Here is a 23,865-nt window from a genome sequence, read left to right as displayed (position 1 = left end):
CCCGCCTCCCTCCCTCCCTCCCTCCCACCCTCTCTCCCTCTCTCCCTCCCTCTCTCCCCGGCTCCCTTCCGCTACCTCCCTCTCGGTCGCTCGTCCTCTCTCTCCCCTCTCTCTCACTCGCTCTCATTCTCTCCCTCTATTGCTGTCTTGCTCTCTCTCTCTCTCTCGCTCTTGCTCTCTCTTGCTCTCGCTCTCTCTCGTTCTCTCTCTCGCGCTCTCTCTCCCCACTCCCTCCTCCGCCGCCGTCGCTGCCCTATCAGCCGGGCTCCGTATCGCTTTGCTCTCGACCGCATCGAGCTGACGTCCGTCAGCACACCGGAGGATTCAAGGAGATTACCTTGAAGGAAACAGAAGAGGAGGAAGAAGAAGAAGAGGAAGAAGTCAGTGACCGCAGGGAGGAGAGGACGCAGAGAAGCGGTAGAGATTCAGTACAGCCCCCGTACCCCCCCCACCCCCCCCTGCTCCGGCGCAGGTCGGCGTTTCCGTGGGTGTGTGTGATTTTTTTCTTCTTCTCCGTACTTCCGCTGTTTTTTTTTTCCCATTCTTTTGATGAGCTGGTCATCGTCCCGGAGGGAAGCTCTTCTGACGTCGCTGGACGCCAATCCCGGAGCGCCGCTGCCGTTCTCTCCCACTCCGGAATGCCGGAGCTGGTTTAACGATGGTGAGACCCCCCCCCCCCCCCCACCCCCACTCCCCGACACACCCTGGCAGACGCAGACGAGACCCCCCTCGCTTCCCCTTTGGCTTCAAGTCGTCGTCACGTGAGAGGGTCTCCGTGACATGTCTTGTTGTGTGTGTTTCGCGTGTTAGCTGTCGGCCCACCTCCACCCCCCCCTCCCCCCCCCCCCCCCCCCCCCACCTGGTCATCACCTTTACCTGCCTTGCCGGTGGGTCGCGTCGCTGCGTTGACCGCCCGGCGTCGCTGGCCCAGACGGAGGCTGTTAGAGGGGGGAGTGTGCGGGGGGGGGCTGGCGTGTCTCCCTGTGAAATGATGCATTTGTCAGGAGGGTCTGCTCCCTAATGACTGCCGTAGGCTGGGGGACCGCGGGAAGCGATAATGTTACCCTTCTTTCATTGCTAGCTGGGATTTTTTTAAGGGTGATGCGTCAGCGTGGGTGAGCATCCAATTGTCTCTAAGAGAGTGTGTGTGTGTGTGTGTGTGTGTGTGTGTGTGTGTGTGTGTGTGTGTGTGTGTGTGTGTGTGTGTGTGTGTGTGTGTGTGTGTGTGTGTGTGTGTGTGTGCGCATGTGTGTGTGTTCCCGAGCAGTAAACTGTGGGCGGCTCGTGATGTTGATGTTCCCATTTGAAAAATGTACAATACCGAAATAACTCTATGGTTCGGTAAACTAGTCAAACTTTGTCGCAATTAGTCCGGCCCCCCTCCCTCACACACACAAACGAACACACACACACACACACACACACACACACACACACACACACACACACACACACACACGGACACAGCAGTTCTTGTTGTAGGGTCTCAGCATTAGCCAGCCTTTTGCAGAGATCCGATTTCTGATTCTTCCGGCTGCTGCAGACTGGTGCCCGCCCTTGCCTGCTCTGAGGTGGTGTGTGTGTGTGTGTGTGTGTGTGTGTGTGTGTGTGTGTGTCTGTCTGTGTGTCTGTGATGTGCTTGATCATCCCTCCCTCAGTATTCCACACTACTTGCTTAATATCATCTGTTTCATGTCCGCTTGCGTGCGCACGTACATTTGGCCACATGTGTGAACGGTACAGAATGTCTCAATAACAGCATCTGCTTGTAAAAACCACCAGCACTTGGCCAACATCTGCTGCGTTTTGCCGGTCTCAGGTGAGCGCGTTTTGATGAGGCGCCCGTAGACCGTGTTCACACCGGTTAGTGTGGCCGCCTGGAGAGAGCTTGGATGGGCCCACCTTGTCAGCTGTCATTCAGGACACACTGGGCGGCCTCACTCCTCGCGGCCTCATGATAGGCTAGCTAGCTCTGTTAGCTGGTGTAGCTTAGATAGGTGCTGTGTTGTGGGGGCGCTATCGGGGTGCACCAGAGAACACATGGTCCAGGTCAGGGGTGGGGGGGGGTCGTCGGCCATCTTGGTTGGAGGACATTTTTGACAAAGTTATGTAGAGAGGATTCGTCTTTTGGGTCAGTGTTGCTTCACAAGAGGACGTAGCTTCTACTCGGGGACGTCCTTAATGGTTTCTGTTGTTTTACCAGGAAGTTAGAGATCCTAATTAGGGCTGTAAATCACAAAATCTATGAGGGCGAACGTGGTTATTGACAAACTGAGACCTTTTGCCTCAGGCGAGCATTTAGTTTGCCCAAAATTGAAAGCGAAGTTGTTCCAACTGGAAGGATTCCATTATAGCATTTTATATTGCAGAAGCTCTGCTTGTATGGCAAGTCTGCGGTCTTGGAATCATATCACATTATCCATGTAGCCTGTTCTTTTCAGTGCTGTCTCTTCATATCCTCGTACCTTGAAGAAGATCTGAAGTTTATTCCACGGCAGCAGCTTGAGACACATCGATTCACGTAATGTCTCGCGCTCACCGCTACTTTCCCTTCCCAGTAGATTCTACGCCCAGCCGCAGAAACCAATGGCTTGTAAACTAGAGATAATCCATGAAATGTACCCGTTGGACTGAAACACGGCTTCCAGAGTTTTGCGTCCCACGAGACGTTTCCACACATTGTTCAGACCGTAACAAAGTATTTTACATCCATCGTTTTTCGTAACACCAATTTCCCCCGACGCTAACGTGAGTGATCGCTTTCTATCAGATGGTGTGATGAATCTACAGGCGCATTGAGACACTACGCCACTCCATGTGATGACTATCCACCCGCCCTGCCAACGCTGTGTCTACTGTCTGCTGTCCACGTCATCTGGGCAGGCTTTAAATCAACCTCCGATGACGCCTGGGAAATAAACAACGGAAATGACTGAGACACATCCCTGGAACTTCTCCCCCAGGAGATGGAATAGGGACTAATGAACTTGAAGCCATGGACTAATGAAGCCCTCCCCCCCCCCCCCCCCCCCTACGGACCTAACACCCAGCCTGCTTTCAGCCAGCCTTCGACCCCTTGTCCCCGGTCTGATGCTCCCACTCACATGCTCATCCCATCCCGAATGATGCTGCATCCATGGTTTTGAACTAGACACCCTGTAGCTTTGTTTCACCATGAAGATCTTTTGATGGCGATTTATTTCTGTAGGAAGCTGTGGACTAGGATGAGAAACCCGCAGTGAGCTATTAATAGCCCTGTAATGATTTGCTTACAAAAGAAGACTGGTGTGGATTACCTTGTGTTCTTTGCTTGCACAGATGTATGGAATACGTACGGCTGCCGTTCCAACGCACGTGTGTGTGTGTGTGTGTGTGTGTGTGTGTGTGTGTGTGTGTGTGTGTGTGTGTGTGTGTGTGTGTGTGTGTGTGTGTGTGTGCGTGTGCACGTGTGCACGCATGCCATTGAACAATTATGATAAACAACACCATCTGGGGTGGCTTCAATTCAATAATTATTCTTCCACCGTTGGTAAAGATATTTCACATATTTTAATATTTTTTCTCAGGGTGTTATCTGGACTTGACGGTTCTGTCAAGGGCCCAGGGCTGATAATACTTGATATGTTTCATGTGGGAGAAAGGATTATGTAACAACAACACTAGATGTTTCTTTTAATTAAATGTCAAGGAATTCGGTGCTTGGGGTAACATTCTGCGTTGGGGATCTGATGTTTTTTGATGTGGTGATTTTTACGGAGTGCTAAAAATAGGCTCAGGCAGATTACGACTCTAGTCTTAATGACCTTGTCCGTTTAGCCCTCAAGCTGGTAATGGTAAGCTCCTTTGATTCTGGTCGTCGTTTTTTTATTCATCCACAGCCATCGAAAGCGGCCGAAACCTGGCCTTGTGAGACCACCCTTGAGATTCATGACTGAGTTTCTTCTGGCCTTGACTAGGCAGCAATTGATTTCCAAATATGGCCGTGGCCTTGCGTTGTTCAAAAACCTCTCCAGCTATTCAGAGTGACGTCTCTCTTCACTTGCCAGATCCTGTTGGAAGTACAACAAAAATAATTTCTTATGTGAGAGAAGCCTCCGTGCAGATTTCTGTTCATCTCCTAACATCGTATTTCAGTCTATTCTGGATTAAACCTGTTTGGATTGCTACACTTTCCTCCAGCGCCACCTGTTATCATAATTCGGCAGACTGCGGCGCTCCTTGTTAGTCATAAACTGAACCTCCTGCCCCCGAGCGCTGATTGGTCCCATCATAGCGCTCCGAGTGCCGATTGGTCCTAGCATTTCCTTGCATTTATGTTTCAAATAGGCTTTTCCACAAGGCCAGACCGACAGAATATTCCAACATTTACCAAAAAGCAATTTATTTTAAATGTAATCCTGATAATAAAAAATATATAAAAAATACATTAAATTAAATTAAAATATATCTGCCAAACATGTCTGCCATTGGCTGGTGGCAGGTGTTCATCCTGGAACCCGGACCCGGTCCTAAACGTGTTAGTGAGTCTCACAGCGAGGCGGTTCGTGGGCGCGCCCTGAGCAGAGATCAAGGCTACCTGGGCTATTCTTAGGGCCGCGGGACCCAGCGGAGTCCCCACCAATTACCACACTGACTCACGACGACTCTGGGCTAACGCGCTACCACGTGGAGCATGAGGTTCCTGTAGGCCTGCTAGCTCAAGCCTGCCAGTGCAACCCCCCCCCCCCCCCCCCCCCCCTCACCCCTCACCCCTCAGCCCCCCAAGCCCCCCTACCCCCCACCCACGGCGCGGTCGTTTGACGGATGGGCCGAGAGAAAGCTTTTGCGCTCTGAACTGTGCCCCCCTGAACCTCCCACCTGCATAAGCGAGGCCATTAGGAAAACAAAAGGTTACGGCGTCTGACTCAATTAACGTTGAGCGCGTCGGAGAAGCTTTTGCCTTCGGTGTTGAATCATGGAGTCCCAGATCTGATGCAGTAGGAGGGCTGGAGAGGCCGGGACACAGGTCAGCATATCAGGTAGTCATGAGCGCAGAACGCAGCCGGTAACCTTCTGATATATGATGAATGTTTTTGTTTTAAGTGATTCATCCGCCGCCCCTCACATACTGTAGTCCTCGGTTATGTAGCGCTCTCTATGGTGCTAGACTGTTTATAAATCAGAAATCCAAAATCACCCAGCAAATTGATTTGGGCTACACAGGAGGTATAGCAGGCAAAGGAAAGGATGATTGAACTAGGCCTGGATTGTGAAAATGTGTTGATTGTCAGTAATTGTGTGGCAGAACACACATTTCGCAGAAACGCTTGGGAATCGTAAAACATGAGTAGCGATCTGTCCTTCGTCCTACCAAAATGGCGGCGTTGAGTTTTGAGTTGTTAAAAAACAGTGCGTGAACAAAGACAGAAGGAGGTTTCTGTCAGTGTTATGATTCTCTGGACTGAAGATCCAAGTAACAGCTCAGTATTGTAAGCGTGTCCTCGAGACAACCTCTGAAAAATCCTGCCTAGTGATGCACTCTTCATGAGGAGGGAAGCATCTGAAATATCCATTTCTTTGGGCTGTTGGACGTGTCTGGGAGTGTGGCTTATCGGAGGCTGGTCAACAGCTTTGTGGGGCTAATGAAGGATTCTCCTGGGCTCTCCTGCGGATTCTGATGTGTGTTACCTTGCTCTGGGTAATCCTGCCACGTTGTAATGATGAATGACACCCACAAGCACAGACTCAAGCACACACATGCACATGTGTGCACAAATACACACGATACGCACGCACACACACACACACACACACACGTGCGCACAGGTACACACACACACACACACACACACACGCGCGCGTACACACATACTCACAATTATGCACAGTGGAGGAGGGAGGGATGTACGCCCATATCATCCATCACCAGCCTCTATTTTGAGGCTGCAAGGTGAATATAACCTGGCTTAATCTGGTCCCTTAATACCTCATTTCTGTCTGACGAGGGAGCGGTACAAGGGCATGAGGATCCTCGACGTCTCCGTCGTGCTCCGTGAGGTCACGGTCAGTGGGACAAATCAATGTTCCAAAATGGTGGTTATGTGTTTGGCGCGGGCACGTTGACATCGGTATCAAGAGAAGAGGAGCACAAGCAGGCATTGTTATGACTTTCAACAACACGACCAGTGTATCAAGCTAGCTTCCTCAGGTGTTTGTAGTCACGGCCATGTTCAATATAAGACCGTGTCCAAGCAGTTTAAAGTTTATAATGTTTAAAATGATGACATAAACATAAAGATATTTTTTTTCCCCCGACCGTAAAGGTCATTACACCGTCAACGCTCAACAATATTCATGGCGTGTTGGGCGAAATCGACACTCCACACTCGGTGTATGAATCACTAACGCTGGGCGCCTTTCTGAAGCATGGGTGAAGTGCCGCCATGACTCTCCAAACCGCTCGGCCTGTGATTGGCTACTTGAATACTCATAACCTTGACTGCCAATCTCCCCGTCGTTGGCGGAAGCGAATGTTCTTTAGTGTGGCGCACGTTGTGATGCATAGTGCGGTGAGTGCGGCCCACCCCTTCACCGCCAACCACCACGTCCATGTGTGGAAGGTGGACGGACTCTCGCTCTCTTCTCGGCTCCACTGTTGCCATAGCAATCATGGCCGCGTGCTTGCTCTCTCTCTCTCGTTCTTGCTCGCTCGCTCGCTCTCTCTCGCTCTCTCTCTCTCTCTCTCGCTCTCGTTCTATGTCTTTATCTATCTCTCTTTCTCTGTCTCTGTCTTTCTCTGTCCCTGTCTTTCTCTCTCTGTCTTTGTCTGTCCTCTCTCTCTCTCTCTCTCTCTCTCTCCCTCTCCCTCTCTCTCTCTCTCTCTGTATGCCCATAACTACATTGTTCCTGAGACGTGTTTGCTTGTGCGTGTGTGTAGGGGATCTGATGTGTTTTATTTTCTATTTTTTCTCTGCGTGGTTGCCCAGGATTCACACGTAACCGAGAAAGCGGTATTTGGAGAAGAATGTTCTTTGCTAGGAACAAAATGTCTCCTCTCCCTGCAGTTATTCCTTGGATTAATCTGAGGTTAACGGCACACACACACACACACACATCTGACGCAGCTCTGCTTCATATTCCGGTCGCGGTGATCCCAGCGGTCGCTCTCAGCCCAGGTTGACTGTGTCTGGGACCCCGAGCCCTTCCTCTTTCATTATCGGAGCATCCAGGGTTCGGTGAATTTAAATCAGCAGCACCCACCGGCCGGTTATTTATTTCGCTCTTCTTCTTCTGTGGTGCGTGATTTCTCCACGGGTCCCCCGCTAGCCTTCGGGGTTCAGCCCGCCGCACGTCATCCTGTTTTAATTCTGACTTCCTCTATCAACCTTTTCCTCCTCCCTTTCCTTCTATCGCATCTCCTCCAACCCAAACCCCCCCCCCACGCTAGCACTAATTACACTTGTACCCCTGCTACATGCATACATGCATACGCATGCCTAGACACACATGCACTGATGAATGCATACAAGCATGCGTACACACACACGCACACACACGCACACACACGCTCTCACGGTGGAATCACGTGGACCGAGGCGCCCCACACCTTCTGAGCTCATAACAAGTATCTATTTCACGGCTGTGTGCATCGGCACACACGGCAACTCTGCACTCCATGTATTTATTCATAAGCTCATTAGGGGAGTGGGTCGTCCTGCTCACCATCCATCACTCTGACGGCCTGGCCCCGGCCTGGCACACCACTACATCCCCGCCGCTAGATACAACAAGTCCCCTGGGATCCGGTTCCCCCGAGGATACCGCCAGACTCTGTACAACGTTATCAGGGGTGAGGGATTTGGTCACAGGAAAAAAAAGTGTGCACTTTGTAAAAAAAAAAAAAAAAGTGTGCACTTTGTATCTTAAACACGTGTAGTGCTCACAGGGCTCACGTCCCTGTTACACCGTGTCTCGGAGCTTTGCAAAGAATTTAATTGTATGAAATAATAGAAGGTAAAATAATCGATGTGAAGTGTTGTTGTTTGTGATGACGGTAGGCCGTATGGTTTTTAATTAGGGCCGCATTGATCTGCCCCTTCATATTAAGACAGGTTTGTTTATTACGCCGTGCCTGGCCGTAGGCTGTACAGGCGTACGTTGTGGGCTAATTAAATAGTCAAATAGTCTGTGCATGGAAGCCCTGAAAGGAACCAAAGGTGAGGACAAAGGGTTCCATTGTGCTCTCGTTACGTTTTGTTCACGTTCTCGCCTGAAACGGGGAAATACAGTGTTTACATTATGGTAAGATTCTCCATGTCCTTCATCAATGTCTCGTTTTCGGCGGGAAACGTACAAATGTATTCCAAATTGAATTCGATACACAATCAGCACACAGTTTGATTTCCAGTTCAGAAAATAAGGAGGATAACAAGTCTTAACTATTAATTCATTTCTAAAAGCCTTTATCCCAATCGACTTCCAGTGGATTCAGACAGAACACCTTAGCTTATCTAAGGGCTTATCATCAACGCGGCAGTTGGTAGCATATCACTCCAACTCCTTGCTTTCTCGCCCTGCTGGCTCCGTGACTCAGTAGAGTTTCTCAATTTGGCATCTGTCACTTCCGCCTCGCGCTCCTCTCTAGCTGCAGCCAGTGAGCCCAGCCGGCCAGCCGGATCGTACCAACACATTAACACGTGCCATGAAAAAGAACGCCTGGACCCACGTCACTGCGCACACCAGGCCTCCATTATAATCATTGTCATATCACGCCTCCATTGCTATTGGCAGGCAGACGGTTCTGTATGATAGGGCTGCTCGGTTATGGAAGAAATCCTTAACACGAATATTTTGGTCCTCATTGAAAGCACGATTATTCAAACAATTATTTTTGAGGTTGAAAACATGATGCATTTGTTCAGCATTTCTCTTCAAAAAACACTTTGGAACTGAGGAAAAAAAATACGCAAAATGTTAAAATACAAAATGTTCAAACAAAGATATTGTACAAATATTTTTCCAGCTGTAAAACTTCTATAAAACATTTAATGAATTAAGAAAAACATATAGTTGAAGATCGTTTGACCCAATGATCGAAATCACGATCAAAATGTGGATTAACTGCACAGCCCTAATGTATGATGTCTCTGTGGTTGGACTGTTGCTGTGACTGTGCCATACACTACCCTGCTGGATGGTAATCGGAGGTCACACACAGCAGCGGCGGCAGTTAAAAAGCCGTTGACGTCGGCTACCAGATGTCAGAGCAGTTGCTGCTGCAGCAGATGTTTCAACCGCCGTCGTGTCGCGACTTCCCCACCGCCTCCTCCCCCAAACAAACCCCGTTGCCACGGAGAACTCTGGACTCTGTGCTCTCCATCGGGGCTCAGGCTGGCGTGCGTGTGTGTGTGTGTGTGTGTGTGTGTGTGCGCAGGGCAGTGTGTTCAGTGTGTGTGAGCGCAGGTAGTGTCACATGTAACCCCCATCTAGGAGCGCGGCGCAATTAAGAGACAATTACCCTCGGCTTTTATCCCAGCGCTCCACAGAAAAAAAAAACTCGGAAACGAGGAAATTTACTTTGAACCGCGCATCCAAGGGTTCTTTCTTTTTAAAGAGACGGGATAAAATGGATTCGCTACGGCGGTTAAAATGGATTCCCACACGTCCTCGAAAAGGTGATTGTTCCAATAGTTTGAATAGTTTCAGCCTGAGCACCTGGAGTATTCCTGGAGAATAGACGTCTCGCTGGCTCAACAGTTTCAGCATCTGTCATCAGAGCGGGCATCATTGGAATTTTTTCTTTCTTGTTGGACAGAACCTATTTTCATTGGGAATTCTTTGGCACGGTAAAGCGACTTCGGACTCTCGCAAAAAAGGCAGGTGTGGATAGGCGCTGCATTCCTGTGATTCGTTCGACAGGTGCACCACCTGATAACGGGTAATAACAGACGCCTGTGTGTGCGTTTCTTCAGCTCTCATAAGGGTACAGAGCAAAGACTCTAGCGAGCACGTGCTGTGAGTAGCAGGATCCTTCGCCGTCAGGTGTTTTCTGGTTACTGTTTATAACCTTGTTGTCGTTTGTTGTTAAAAAGAAAAAAACCTAAGTTGAGCTGGAGAATTCGCCGGAGAGAGGACGAAAAAAACAGAAAACCCCCGTCCGGGAGCCCAACCCGAGTCTTGACATTCTCGTTGCGATGAATGCGCTCTGACGGCTCACAGCGAGAGCCTCGCTGGAGCGTGAGGACCTGTCTCCAAACGAGTGTCGTTTACATTCCCGCTTGAATTCACAGCCGTCTGTCTGCGCTCCTGACTCAAAGCTATTTTGAACGTGCTCCGCGCCTCCGGCTAGGCAATGTCACGTTTGCGGTTGTTTTATAAGTAACAGGAGGTTGTTTGGGGAATGCGTTCAGCAGGGGGTGTGATGGTGGTGGTGGTGGGTGGTGGTGGTGGGGGTTAAGCAGTTGGTCAAGGCTATGGCTCTGCACGGACACCACACGCGTCTACTGTATGTCGGCTCCAAAAGATTGGCATGTTGTCATTGTATCTGTGTGGTTCTTCACGCTCACCAGGCCTTTCTGTCTCTCTCTCATGTCCCTGTCGCTCTCTCCCTCCCTGTCTCTCTCTTGTCTCCATCTCTTTTGTTTTGTGTGCGTGCGTGTGTGTGTGTGTGTGTGTGCGTGTGTCTGCGTGTGTGTGTATTGTATTGTCCTCTCCTTCTCTCTGTTCATGTTCTTGTGTGTGTGTGTGTGTGTGTGTGTGTGTGTGTGTGTGTGTGTGTGTGTATGTGTGTGTCTGCATCTCTGTGTGCTTTCTGCTCCCAGCCCCTCTGCGGAAAGCAAAGTTTGTGGAGAGCCCTCGAATTCCTCAGTCAGAGCTTGGCTCCCCTACACACACCTCTACTACTGCCAAGAACCCTGATCTGGACGCATATCGCCCTGGTAAGTGCCGGCAAGCTCATGCACCCGAGCTATTTGTCGCGTCGGCAAATTCTCCTTATGTAATTCTGTCACATTGGAATGCCATGATTGTGTCTCTTCCTGCGTAAGATGTTGCCGACATTAGCAATGTGTGTGTGTCTGCACCGAAACGGAGGGGAGGGGGGCGGGGGAGGAGGCGAAAGATAGGAAAGCACTTATTTGAGGCAAGATACGGCGGTTTGTGTCGACGCACACAAGGCTTCCGTCTGTGTTTGTCACTTACGCTGTCGTCTCCTTCCGAAACGCCGGGCGATCCTCGGGTCATTAAGCTAAAGCTCTGGTGGGGCCTGTCCGTCATCGTTACCTCCCTGTCACTAGCTCTCTCTCTCTCTCTCTCTCTCTCTCTCTCTCTCTCTCTCTCTCTCTCTCTCTCTCTCTCTCTCTCTCTCTCTCTCTCTCTCTCTCTCTCTCTCTCTCTCTCTCTCTCTCTCTCTCTCTCTCTCTCTCTCTCTCCAACCCTCCGCCTCTGTCTAGTCCGATTCTGTTTACCCAGAGTGTGTTTAGGCTCTGCAGACGGTCTCTACTGACCCCCCTCTCTGTCGCGGACGCCAAACAATCTGCCGGACTGTGGGGCGCCCTTCTCCCCCGCCCTCACTTGGTCTTGTGCCACCCCTCACTGCCTCCCTCCCGTCCTCCCTTCCTCTCCCTCCCTCCCTCCCTCCCTCCCTCCATCTCTCACTATAAAGCGAGCGAGAGATAAGGATCCTCGCTGCTCTCCTTATTGTCTAAAAACCTCTCCCCATGCGCCGCACTGGAGCTGAGAGCTGCGCGGGTCAACCAAGGACAGGGCTCGGGCGCGCTTGGATGTAGTCGGCTTCCACTCTCTCCACTATCTGCTTTCTCATCTTGCCGCTGCCTTCCTGTTGCCTCTGGGAGACCAAGCGAAAGAGCGAAAGAAAAAAAAAGCAAACAAGGGAAGAAATTGAGGAGAGAAAGGAAAGGAGGTAGGAGTAAAAAAAAAAAGCCTAGCGATAGCTCTCTGCCCCTTCCTCTGCCTCGTCAGCGTGGCCGGAGGGCAACGGCGGGGAGGGGGGGGGGGGGGGGGGGGGGGGGGAGGAAGACATCCAAGCCAGGAAGGACGGCTCAGTGCGGAGGCTCTCTCTGCCCGCAGAGCCGCGGGACAATAGCGTGCAGGAGGGCCCGGTGCCGCTTCAACCGGTGTAAATTGGAGTGAAAAACGCCGGCGGCGCGTTCCCGGCATTCCCTCGATCCGCCACCCTCGGCTGCGAGAGGCCGCGGCTCGCTGGGAGCTCCAAGTAGGTGATGCGTCTATTTATAGCCCTGCTGCAATATGATGCTCTATGAATAGCCCCGCGCCGGTATAATAAGCATATACGGCCCTCCCGCGACGCCCACCCTGGCGCCATTCGTCGGCGGCGGCTGCTGCCACTTCAGGCTGCAAGCGCCGAGTGCGTCCGGTCAGATAAAAATGTCTTTGGGGCTTTTATCAAATGACGCGGTCGTTCTCGGATCGGAGCCGGAATGGCGGAATGACCTCCGCTCCCGGCGGGAACGTCACGGAACGTCGACATGCTCTGCCGTGAGAGCGTGATGGATTTTGAACCGAGTTCTTCTCTCCCACTGATGGGGGAGGTGAAGGGATTACCAGCAGGAACGCTGTGCTGTACAGCAGCTTTCGGAGCTGGAATTGGGGGCTCAGTGTAGGGGTTCTCCGCGGTTGGGCCGGCGGGGGGGGGGGGGGGAGATAGCTTGGCTAAGCCCTTAACAAGTGCTCCCCAGTTGATGGCACACCGCGGCAGACAAGCCCCCTGATTGGCTGATACCTGGCCAGCCCAGGCGCCTGCTACGGCCACCCGGGCACAGAGGATCCGTCCCGTCGTCGGCTGATTTCGGATCAGTCGGATCCTGCCCAAAAATAACAACACCCATGTGACCACATTTGTACCAGCGCTCGCGGGGACGACTCACGGCATCCTGTCAGAGGTGTAAAATGGCTTCGGACGATCTTCTATCCTCCTAACGGCAGTCGAACGGAGATGTCTTCCGGGAAGAGGCGTCCCTCCCTACCGAGATCAGTGGGTCGAACCGAAAGCGGCCCAATCCCTGGACAGCTCTGTATCGGCTGGCCCTTTTACCTGTAGATCCCCCCCCCCCCCCTCTCCACCCAAATGCCTGCTTCATTCGCGATGCTCCATGCGTGATGAGCGACGTGGGATGCGTGATGCGTGGCCACCTCTCTCTCCCTCGCCGCCAGCGCCGGTCGGCCGAGGGGGGGGGGAGAAGCAGATGCGCTCGATGCACCGTAAAACGCAATCCTAGCCGCACGGCAAGATAGTTGCCATGGTAACCATCTGTCTCCTTCGCTGCTCAGGAAGGGGGGGGGACGGGGGGGGGGCTGGCAAAACTGATTTTATTTTTTCCCCTGCGTGTGCGGAGGGGTGTTTCGTAGAGTGATTCGGCGTTGCGTTCGTGTCGTGCGGTGCGGTGTGCCGGACATGCGTCACTGGCTCACGCACGTTGTCATGACCGCAGCTCAGAGAGCGGCTTCACAATGCTAAGAGCTCATTAGAAATTCGTTTTTCATTGAGTCGGTCGCTCTCATAAAGGCAATGCAGAAAAACACGGGGAAATGTGAAATGTGCGCTCAAAGGGAGTTTTGGTTGGGAGAACTATGTGGTTAAGTGCAACGACTGAAAACGAGTCTGTGTTGTGAAGTTTTTATGATGTGCACACGTGTGAGCAAACACCTTTTTAACAAGTGTGTGAGTGAGAAGTGCAGCTTAAGGGCGACAGTGGTTAGGGGGGGTTTGGAGGGAGACCGAGAGGGGTGGTGGGAGGACGAGGGGAGGGAAGGAGAGAGAGGGAGGAGGAGGGAGGAGTAGGGGAGTGGGTGAGAAGGAGGGAGGGAGGTTGGAGGGAGAGATAGAGAGAGGGAGAGATTGGTCAGACACACAGTAATTATCCTTTTTGGGGTAATTTTCAACAAAATGTTTCTTTAATGAATTGTAACTGTGAAAAGGGAATTAAAATGAAATTGCCAAAATCAGCAATTTGGAGAAATGTCTGTTTGGTCTGGTGAGAGAGGGGGGACTCAAGACAGGAGCTCAGGCTGGATGAAGCAGCCGCTGTCTGGATCCCGGACACGGCCAGCGTTCAGCCGTCCAGTGGCTGGTGACTAATGCATTCTGTGCTTACTACAACCAGTCTGTCAACTTGCATACGCCTGCGTCGAGATTGGTCCAACACTGACATCTGAGCCCCCCTCCTCCCTTCCCCTCCTATAACATTACCCACACGTCATAACAGACATGCTAGCAATTCTACCTCGGCCCAGTGGCTTGTTGGTTCCTCTTGATCCCAATAAAACACTATTCTTCTGTGTGGATTTGACATGTTCGACCTCCACTCCTCCCTATCATCTCTGAAGATTATGCAGGTGAGCTTATGGAACAGAGAGCTACTTAGACGTTCACTAAGCCTGTCCTGGATCCGTAATGTCAAAGAAACGCGATCTCACCTAAATTAAATCCAGGGTTGGCTTCGCTATCTCCAACACTCACCTTCAAACTTTCGTTAATACTCTCTCGCTCACTCGTGCCTTATCTTGTCTTTCACAAAACCACATTGTCTCTGAATCCTCGCGACACACCGCACCACACTTAGCACACGTTACTGCCTGCGTCGGCCAGGCCGTAGTCGCTGTACATCTGTGGATGTCAAGGCCTTCTCCTCATCCCTCACTCAGCGCCTTCGAGATCTCCTGTCAATTCGGCTGTCCATCAGTCCCAACATCTCGAGGCCCGGGATGAAGTCACTTCAGACGTCGTGGAGTTGCCAAGTGGCAGTAGTTGATTGGTAGGGTGTGGGTTGGGGGGTGGGAGGGTGTGGGGGGGGTGTCGGGCTGGGGGGGGGGGGGGGGGGTGATACTGAGTGTGGTACTCCTTTGACCGACGACCAAGCATTCTTCTAAAGGCCATCGCGGCAGTGGGGAGTGGCCTCGGGCACGAACCCGGTACTCTTTAGTAAGTAGTGTTGCGAGTGAGCCCGCTCGTCCGGTCTGACCTGTTCCCTGGCACACAGCCAACAGGAGTCAGAAGCAACTGTGGAGGCTTCTTTTTTTTGTCTTGTAAAACCCACGCCGTTGTAACTCCCCTCTGGTTATGATGTCATTGCAATCCAGGTAGGTGTTTATGAGCGTGTGAAAATGAGCTCGCAGGAAGCTCTGTGGATGGGAGAGGTGGGGTGAGGGCGGCGGGGGCATCACGGTGCCATGGAGGGAAAAGTCCGTTATCTGGTGGAGGGAGGGGGTTTGTTTTGGGCGACAAGTCAGGTGTCTGGTGTGTGTGAGGATGAGATCATCCAGTCACTCTTTGTTTAGGTCTAATGCAAAGTGTGTGTGTGTGTGTGTGTGTGTGTGTGTGTGTGTGTGTGTGTGTGTGTGTGTGTGTGTGTGTGTGTGTGTGTGTGTGTGTGTGTGTGTGTGTGTGTGTGTGTGTTTATTTAAGATCATGCTGCTGGCCAACCAGTGCTGTTTATTTTCAAGGATAGGACAGAGACACACCCATTTTCTCTCTCTCTAATGCAGTGTCACACACAGACGCACACACACACACTCTCAGGCACACTGGTAGAGGGTGTATCAGCTTACGTTGTGTCTGCACAACGCTGTGTGCAAATGGCGAATGAAAGGCAGTGCATCCTGAGGGTTCAGTCATGTGGACGCAGTGAGTTTGAGTGTGTGTGTTTGGTGTTTGTGTGTGTGTGAGCGTATAATGCAACGCTCAGAGCTGCAGGAAGCTTCAGGTCGTCTACTCCTCCGCTCTTCTCTGTTCGCGGCCGGGCTCCGGGATCTAGTACAAACCGCCTTGGTAGGCTTTTTTTTTTTTCACTTTAGCGCCTGAGATGTTGTTCCTCTTGTGGGGAGGGAAGTAAGTCGGTTTTCAGCTGGATGTGTTCCTTGTTGATGTTTGCATTGTTTTTTTGTGTTTTGGGCATCGCCTCTCTGAGGGGAATTCTGCGGAGGACTTGTTGGACTCGTTTAGAATTTGTTCCTGTGTTTTTCTCTCTTTGTCGTTTTACCTGACAATCTCTCTACCCCCCTCCCTCCCCTGTTCTCTCTCTCTCTCTCTCTCTCTCTCTCTCTCTCTCTCTCTCTCTCTCTCTCTCCCCCCCTCTCCCTCTTCCTCTCTCTCTCTCTCCCCCTCTCTCCCTCTGCAGGGGAGTCAGGTCCAGAACTGGGGCCCCCTCCATCGGTGGATGAGGCAGCCAACACATTGATGACGCGCCTGGGCTTCCTACTGGGAGACAAAGGCAGCGAGGGCCCAGCTGGTACCCAGTACAGCATGGACGAGCCTGAGGACAGACAGGTAACGGCTGACCACCGCTATCGAGCCACAACGCCAGATGAGATGATCATGTGTCCTTCAGCCGAATGAAGGAGAAGCTATGACGTGGTTCACGTTGGTACCCTGGGTCGTAGAGGTGGAGGGATCATTGATTTCTTGCTTGCATGACGGGAGACATTTTGTTGTTCTTGTATTCGTTTTTTAAAAGGCAGCTTTGATGCATGAACCTTACTGAAACAAGATTCTCCCCGCTAAAGCCTTTTAGCTTCTGACATTTACGCTCGTGCGTCTTTTTGTTTACTCGTGGCAGTCCCTTGGTGTCTGCGGTAGAGACCACCCAGATCAAAAGATACCTCGTTCAGGTGCCCCTCAGCACCTCTGGAGGTTACTCTTCATCATCAGGGATCAACTGCCACTCCACTTCTGATCTCAGGGTCAGCTACAGGCCTGTTTTACCGCTGGTTTCATCGGGGCAAACGGTTCCCCTGAACTATTCGCCTTTGCCAGCCCTGCTGTGATGCTCAGAACCATTCCACCAGCAGAACCAGCACCACAGCCCTTGCTTGTGGCGCTGGTTCTGGTGTTGGGCTGGTTTTGTGTTGTTTTTCCGGGGAGGGAGGGGGTGGGGAATGTTTGGACCGATACCAGAGGGAAGGATGATGGTGGCGATTAGGGGGGGGGGGGGGGGGGGGGGGGAGGGGGAGGAAATTGCTACGCCTGTTGAAACGGCGTTTAAAAGCCAAGGCGCTTTCGCTACATCGCCGGCATGGCTAAGGGGATTTGGCGTGGTGGTCTGAGCGTGATCCTGGTGGTCAAGCAGGTGTTGTCATAGCGATAGGGACTGAGGATGGAGTCCGGAAGTGCTTCGGCTCATTCCGTTATTATTTTTACATACATGTAGCCTTTACCTTTCCTTTTGTTTCCCAATTTTGCTTTTCTTCTAATCAAGACAGACATCTGTGTCTCTGTGGGTGTGTATGAGGGCGCAACGCGAGAGACACACACACACACACACACACACACACACACACACACACACACACACACACACACACACACACACACACACACACACACACACACTCGTGCATGGACCCACACACAGACATTCCCATTCCCTTAAAGAACCACTGCATTACATTTCCCAGGAGCCGGTGAATTTGGTAAAGAGATTTGCACATAATAGCTGGACAGGGTTCACTGACTGTTAGTCATATTTTTAATTACTCTTTAATATTCTGGGTTTCTAGGACAAAGAGTCCTGCTTTTCATTGCTTTGCCAATCTTTCGCTGCCCACTTATATTCTGATTCCTCATTTTAAACGTTTACAATTTTCCACTTCACATAACAATGTGGAATCAGTCTTGCAGTTTGGGATTGTGTGGCAGGTCGTCCGCGGACAACGTTAGCCCTTGAGCTCTCTTTAATTTCCCATCACAAATGACGGAACATAATACCTGCCGGCCTGGAGAGCGCCTGATTGACCGCCACTGTGGCAAATCCACCAATAGCAATCACTTACAGCCGGTCCCGTTGGCCAATGAACGGCTTGACCTCTGGTTTTAAATACGTAAGCACTGCCCCTCTCGCAATTCCACATGGCTGCAGTGTTCCTGCAGCAGGTGGGTGTTTGAGCTGAGAGACCGCACAGGCGGGCGACACATGGTGACCTTAGCACTCAAAGTGCTTCTAATTGCCTCTTCTCTCTCTCTCTTGTTCTCTCTCTCTCCCCCTCTCGCTCTCTTCATCTCTGTCTCTCTATCTCTTTCTCTCTCTTCATCTCTCCGTCTCTCTCTCTCTTTCTCTCTCTTCATCTCTCTCTCTTGCTCTCCTCATCTCTCTCTGTCTGTGTCTCTTTCTCTCTCTGTCTCTCTGTCTCCGGCTAACTCACTGACTGGAGAGAACCGACTCTGAGTTCAATTCGATTCCTTGCGTGTTTAAGGTCAGAGACATGCCAGACGGGGTTCATTAGCCCTGCAGAATGAGCTACTTTGTCTGTGTCTGTCTGTCTGTCTGGTTGGGGGTGTGTGTGTGTGTGTGTGTGTGTGTGTTTGTTTCTGCATGTGTTCTGCGCTGTGTGTGGTGTTTGTCTAGATAGATGGGGTTATTCCAATGCTGAGGTGGTTTTGGAAGAGCAGGACCTCACAACTTTTGCTCTATTTCTAGCAGTAACACACACACACACACACACACACGCACACATAATGGATATTGGGTTTACTGGCGCTTTGCTGTCACAGTCTATGACTCAAACAATCCACCAGGGGCGCAGATAGACACCGGGTCACCATGGTTACCATCCACTCTAAACGGCTATTCTCAAAGCGCGTTTCACTCACTGACGACTGATGGCTACTGCATTTATAGAGTCTGACACTCAAAGAATAGCTGTTCAATCTTACCTAGTGCACCTTAAATAATACAGGTATACATATATAATCACTCTCAAATTCTACCTACAGCCCCTTTAATAATACCGCTGTATTCATATATAATAGCTCTTAGCATCTTGCCTACTTCACCTTTAATAATACAGGGGTAAATATATAATAGCTCTTGAATCTTGCCTACTTCACCTTTTAATAATACAGGTGTAAATATATAATGTCAGTTAAATCTCACCTACAGCACGTTTAATATTACAGGTGTAAATATACAATATCTCCTAAATCTGACCTACAGCACCTATGAATAATACAGGTGTATAACGGCTCCTAAATCGTCCCCGCTGCACCTCTAACCACAGTAGTGCGGTGTGTTTTCCGGGCTCTACGATGGCGTGGTCTATCTTGCCCTTTCCCTCCCTGCCGGTTCTCGCCTACGTGCCTGCGAGAGCTCGTCTTCTGCCTCACGCCCCCGCTCTTGTTCTTGCCGGTGCGTGCTAAGTACCGCTTCTTAAGGCTAGCTCTGTGTTGTTGCCTCTCTCTGTTGTGTTTTTAAAATCCGTGCTGTAAGCAGGAAGGTACACGCTAAATCTATTCCACTAGAACGTGCCGACCAAGATAGGCTGCAGCATTACGTTAAAGTAACAAACAGGCAATATACAAATAAATATGAACAACGTGATATGATATACATTATAAAAGTATAACAAAATATGTACATATACTATATATGTCAATGTGTATTCCACTCCCTGGGGGGTGATTCACCTGTCTTCCTGCATGCCATTAGTGTTTGTGTATAGACTTTTGCTTATGTTGTATGAGTGCGTTTTATAAGTGCCGATGCCTTCGAGGAACAGCAGCGTAGGCCTCCGGGTGCGCTTATGCAAGTGTTACTTTGTGTTCAGAGAGTGTACGCTTGAGTGCATTTGCGCCGTTGGCTCATGTTTAGGCTTCATGTAAGTTTAGGATTAGGGTGCGTGTTTGGGTATTTCATTTGCCACTTAAGCACGTGTGACACAAAGTATTTATGTCAGTGTGTTAAGTTTGTGGAGGTTGTCTTTCAGGTGTACTAGTGTTAGCGTTAGTTGAGGTTAAGTTAGGGTGAAGGTTAATGTACTGTGCCATTTCAGAGAGAGATTGTGTGTGTGTGTTTGACTAAAGTAGGGTAAGCGTTAGTTGAGGTTAAGCTGGGGTAAAGGTTAATGTAATGTGTAATTTCAGTGTTTGTGTGTTTGACTGCAGTAGTGTTACTGTTTGTTGAGGTTAAGCTTGGGTAAAGGTTAATGTAATGTGTCATTTTAGTGTGCGTGTGTGTGTGTGTGTGTGTGTGACTGAGTGTGTGTGAGACTGGGTGTGTGTGCGTGCGGGTCAGTCGGCCAGCCGTGTGAGCACACAGCGGCAGCAGATATTCCACATCAGAGTGATTTTTGGCCCCCACGGTGTCCTGTCGTCAGACACAGAGCAGGATCGCCACGGGGAAGGGCCGCCCCCATCACCACAACATCAACATCCCCCCCCCCCACCCCACCATGCATCACAGCACAACCATCTCCCCACTGTTGTTGGTTTCTTCCTGCACCAGGGTCGGCGTTTGATTTGTTTAGGTGACGAATATTTTGATCCGCTCGCTGTCCTGTGTTTTTGTTGTCTTGGGGATGATTCTTCCGGCTGACCCGGCCCACCCGGACCCCCGCTGTTCGGTCTGTGGCTCCGTCACGCTCAGCAGAACGGCACCGAGTGGCGCCCGCTCAAGGAGCGGGTTCTGTTCTGTGGAACGAACGGAACGACGGCTCAGTGAGCGCGAGTAGAGGCACGGATCGCTGGCTGTTCGCGTGCGGAGGTTCACGCGCATGGGTTCTCTGTGCTCGTATCGGTCTGTGCGCACGTGCACACGCATGTACACGCACGGGATGTGAAACCTCGGGGAGGTTTTTATCAAACTGGATTCCGATGTTTTTCATTAACAAAAACCCTGAGAGCTCTCCAACCTTCGCTGGGACAGAGAAGCCGAGCCTCGGGACTCTTTTGGCGCGGCCTAGTCTGTGCAGGCAATGTGGCGCCGCAAAATCACACAGAAATATGAGCCTAAAGACGGTGACATAAAGTCAAATAAAGAAGAACAAAAGAGGACACATCATTCAACCAAAAGGATTTAGTCGGATATTGGACCATAACACATATATATTACATGTGTTATGGTTCAATATCCGACTAAATCCTATATATATATAGATATATATATATATAAAATGTGCTATGGAATAAAATGAAGAATAATGAAGTATGTGTGGAATATGATTAAGAATAATACAAAATAGTGGACCATAGATGAATGTCCTGTCTCGTGTTTCCCCAGGGCCACAACCAGAGGATCAGTCCGTGCTCCACCCTGACCAGCAGCACCGCGTCTCCACCCGCAGGCAGCCCCTGCTCCACCCTGCCACCGAACATGCCCGGACAGGCCGGTGCCTACGGCTCCGTCGCCAGCCCCACCTCCACCCTCGAGAGCCGGGACAGCGGCATCATCGGTGAGCACGCTGCGGAGCCAAAGGCCTCCTAGCGCGATGGAGCTACGGTCGCTAACGCTCGTCATGTGGTGCTTTGCAAATTGTTTCGCAACCAAGTCAAAAGAAGTGTAATCTCATCGGCCCTCTTATTGCCAACTACTTCAAATATTATCCATTACCCGAATATAAGTACTGCACTAACACCGTCCTCGGGCGAACGACGTTTGCGAAAGTTATTAGCACTCTGCCACTAATACTAACTCTGCCTCGCCTCTGATTCTCGCCAGGAGCCATAGCACATTATGCGTTGTAAGAGATAACCGAACACGTTGTGGACGTGTATGACCCTGTAGCCGGCAAGCGTGGGGGTGTCGGTGACATAATGGTAGAACACGCACGCGGCACCACCTGGGAACACGCCCTACGGTGGCCCTGGGGGGGGAATGCGGACAGGAATCTGCATTATCCCTGTAGTGTGTGAAGCTTTAATGAAACAACACAGACCTGTGTCACCAGACCCGGTTTAACTCTGAGGTTCCAAGCCTTTCTGGGGCTGTGACCCCAGTCTTGGGTCAGGGTTAGGGGTGAGGACCCCCCCCCCCCAAGCTTGCCTCTGTTTCCACACACAACCTTTTGACCCTACTGAGATCACGCACACAAGCCATTGTTGGCAGCAGTTCACTTGCGGGTATGAGTCATTAGACTGTTTGTTTTCAGTGGTTTTATGAGAGCTGGCAAACCGTTTTACTTTTTAATTTGTTTTGAGTCAATCTGTAGGATTCAATAGGCTAAAGATTTTTAAGAAAGTTGCACTAATATCTAGCAATCTTCCTCAAAGTAGATTGGTAAGCATATATGGCATATGGTAGGCTATAGATATTTGAGAAATATAAGCTATAGATATCTATTGAGCTATAGATATCCTGACGAGCTATAGATATTTGTGCAAGATTGGTGACTTAAAAAGCTTTAGACGATGGCAGATGGTAGGCTATAGATATTCGAGAAATAGAAGCTATAGTTATTTAAGGAATAGAAGCTATAGATATGTAGAGAGCTATAGTTATCTTTACAAGCTACAGATCTGGAAGAGCTATAGATATCCTGACTGGCTACAGATCGGATGCTTAGCCCCATGAACCTATCCTTCCTCAACCCATGCCCTGCTCTAACACCCCTCGACCAACACAACCCTCCCCCCTCCTCCCCCCTTTCCCCCCTCCCCCCTCCCCCCAGCCACCCTCACCAGCTACTCTGAGAACGTCGAGCGCGGCGGCAAATACGGCGGCGGCGGCGACGGTTGCCGCGGCAACATGAAGCTGTGGCAGCCCCAGAAGTCGGGCATGGACTCGCTGCTGTACCGCGTGGACGAGAACATGACCGCCTCCACCTACAGCCTCAACAAGATCCCCGAGCGCAGCCTGGAGAGCATGTCCTCGCACTCGGCCCACTCCATACCCCTCTACCTGATGCCCCGCCCCAACTCTGTGGCCGGTGAGTGGCCCCGCCTCCCTCCCTCCCTCCCTCCCTCCTGCCCTCCCTCCCTCCCGCTCTCTCTCCCCCTCTCTCCCTGCCTCTCCCTTTCTCCCTCTCTTGTCTTCTCAAGAGGGAATAGGACGCTAAACACGCAGTGTTTTCTCAGCTGAAGGTCTCAGGTACACATGTCTCTTGTTTTTCTCTCTCTCTCTCTCTCTCTCGTGCGCCCTTCCTGCCCGCGGCGTGTCATGGCACGCCTCGACGTTAAGCTCCTCCCCCTCCCTGACACCGAGACGCAGTTGTGACCCAGTTTGTCATTGCCTCTGCCTCCGTTCTGCTCTTTAAAACAACGCAGGCGAGCGACGGCGGATCAATCTTATTAAAGGATTTCCCCGCGGCTTTTGAACAAAATACCCTTTTTTTGCAGTAAAAAAAGGTGTTAAGAAGACGCCTCGAAAAGACACCGTATCCATGGCGTTACTGATGCGTGTGTATCGAACCCCACTGCCGCTGTCCCCGTCGCTGCATCCGCTCCCAAAACTAATGTTGAATACATGGCGGGGAAAGGCCAGTTATGTAACGCTGAGTCTTTTCGAGCGAGCCCTGATTGTGTTATTCTATCTTACCGGAGTGGTTGTTCGAGAAGATGAGCCTGATTATGTACTCATCCCACTCTGGCTGGAGAGCCGTCTCTCTCTCTCTCTCGCTCGCTCTCTCTGGATGTATGGGTGTGTGTGTGTGTGTGTGTGTGTGTGCGTGTTCCCGTGGTCTACATGTGGTGCTCCATGTAAACACTGTAATAAAACACTTACCGCTGGTTATGTCGTGCTTGTCTGGCACCAGCTCCTCCAACGCATCCTCCATACATCTGCTACCTTCTCCACCTCCGCCTCCTTCATACCTCCTCTACCTTCTCCTCCTCTAACTCCTCCTCCTCCACCTCATCTACCATCTCCACCTCCAACTCCTCCTCCACCTCATCTACAATCTCCACCTCCAGCTCCTCCTCCTCTACCTTCACCTTCTCCTCCATACCTCCTCTACCTTCACCTTCTCCTCCATACCTCCTCTACCTTCTCCACCCCTAACTCCTCCTCCTCTACCATCACCTCCAACTCCTCCTCTACCTCCTCCTCCTCCTAGTGCTCCTCCTCCTCTCCCCACCTCCATCAAAGGAGACACAGCGAGCTGGGGCGGCCGTACAGAAAGGTCCTCAACGGCCCCCCGGTGGGA

General features: G+C 51.0%; 1 protein-coding gene across 1 annotated transcript in view; it reads left to right on the top strand.

The window, feature by feature from the left end:
- Positions 1-23,865, top strand: part of tanc2b (tetratricopeptide repeat, ankyrin repeat and coiled-coil containing 2b) — a gene marked incomplete in the record, with an annotated part of 130,887 nt that overhangs the window by 74,262 nt on the left and 32,760 nt on the right. Inside the window, 4 exon segments of the mRNA XM_030339719.1 lie at positions 10,800-10,916; positions 16,134-16,282; positions 21,006-21,177; positions 22,393-22,650. Of these exon segments, the coding sequence (XP_030195579.1) occupies positions 10,800-10,916; positions 16,134-16,282; positions 21,006-21,177; positions 22,393-22,650 (696 nt within the window).

Source organism: Gadus morhua, chromosome 18 (genome assembly GCF_902167405.1).
Source record: "Gadus morhua chromosome 18, gadMor3.0, whole genome shotgun sequence".
NCBI lineage: Eukaryota > Metazoa > Chordata > Actinopteri > Gadiformes > Gadidae > Gadus > Gadus morhua.
This window is presented reverse-complemented; position numbering and strand designations above follow the sequence as displayed.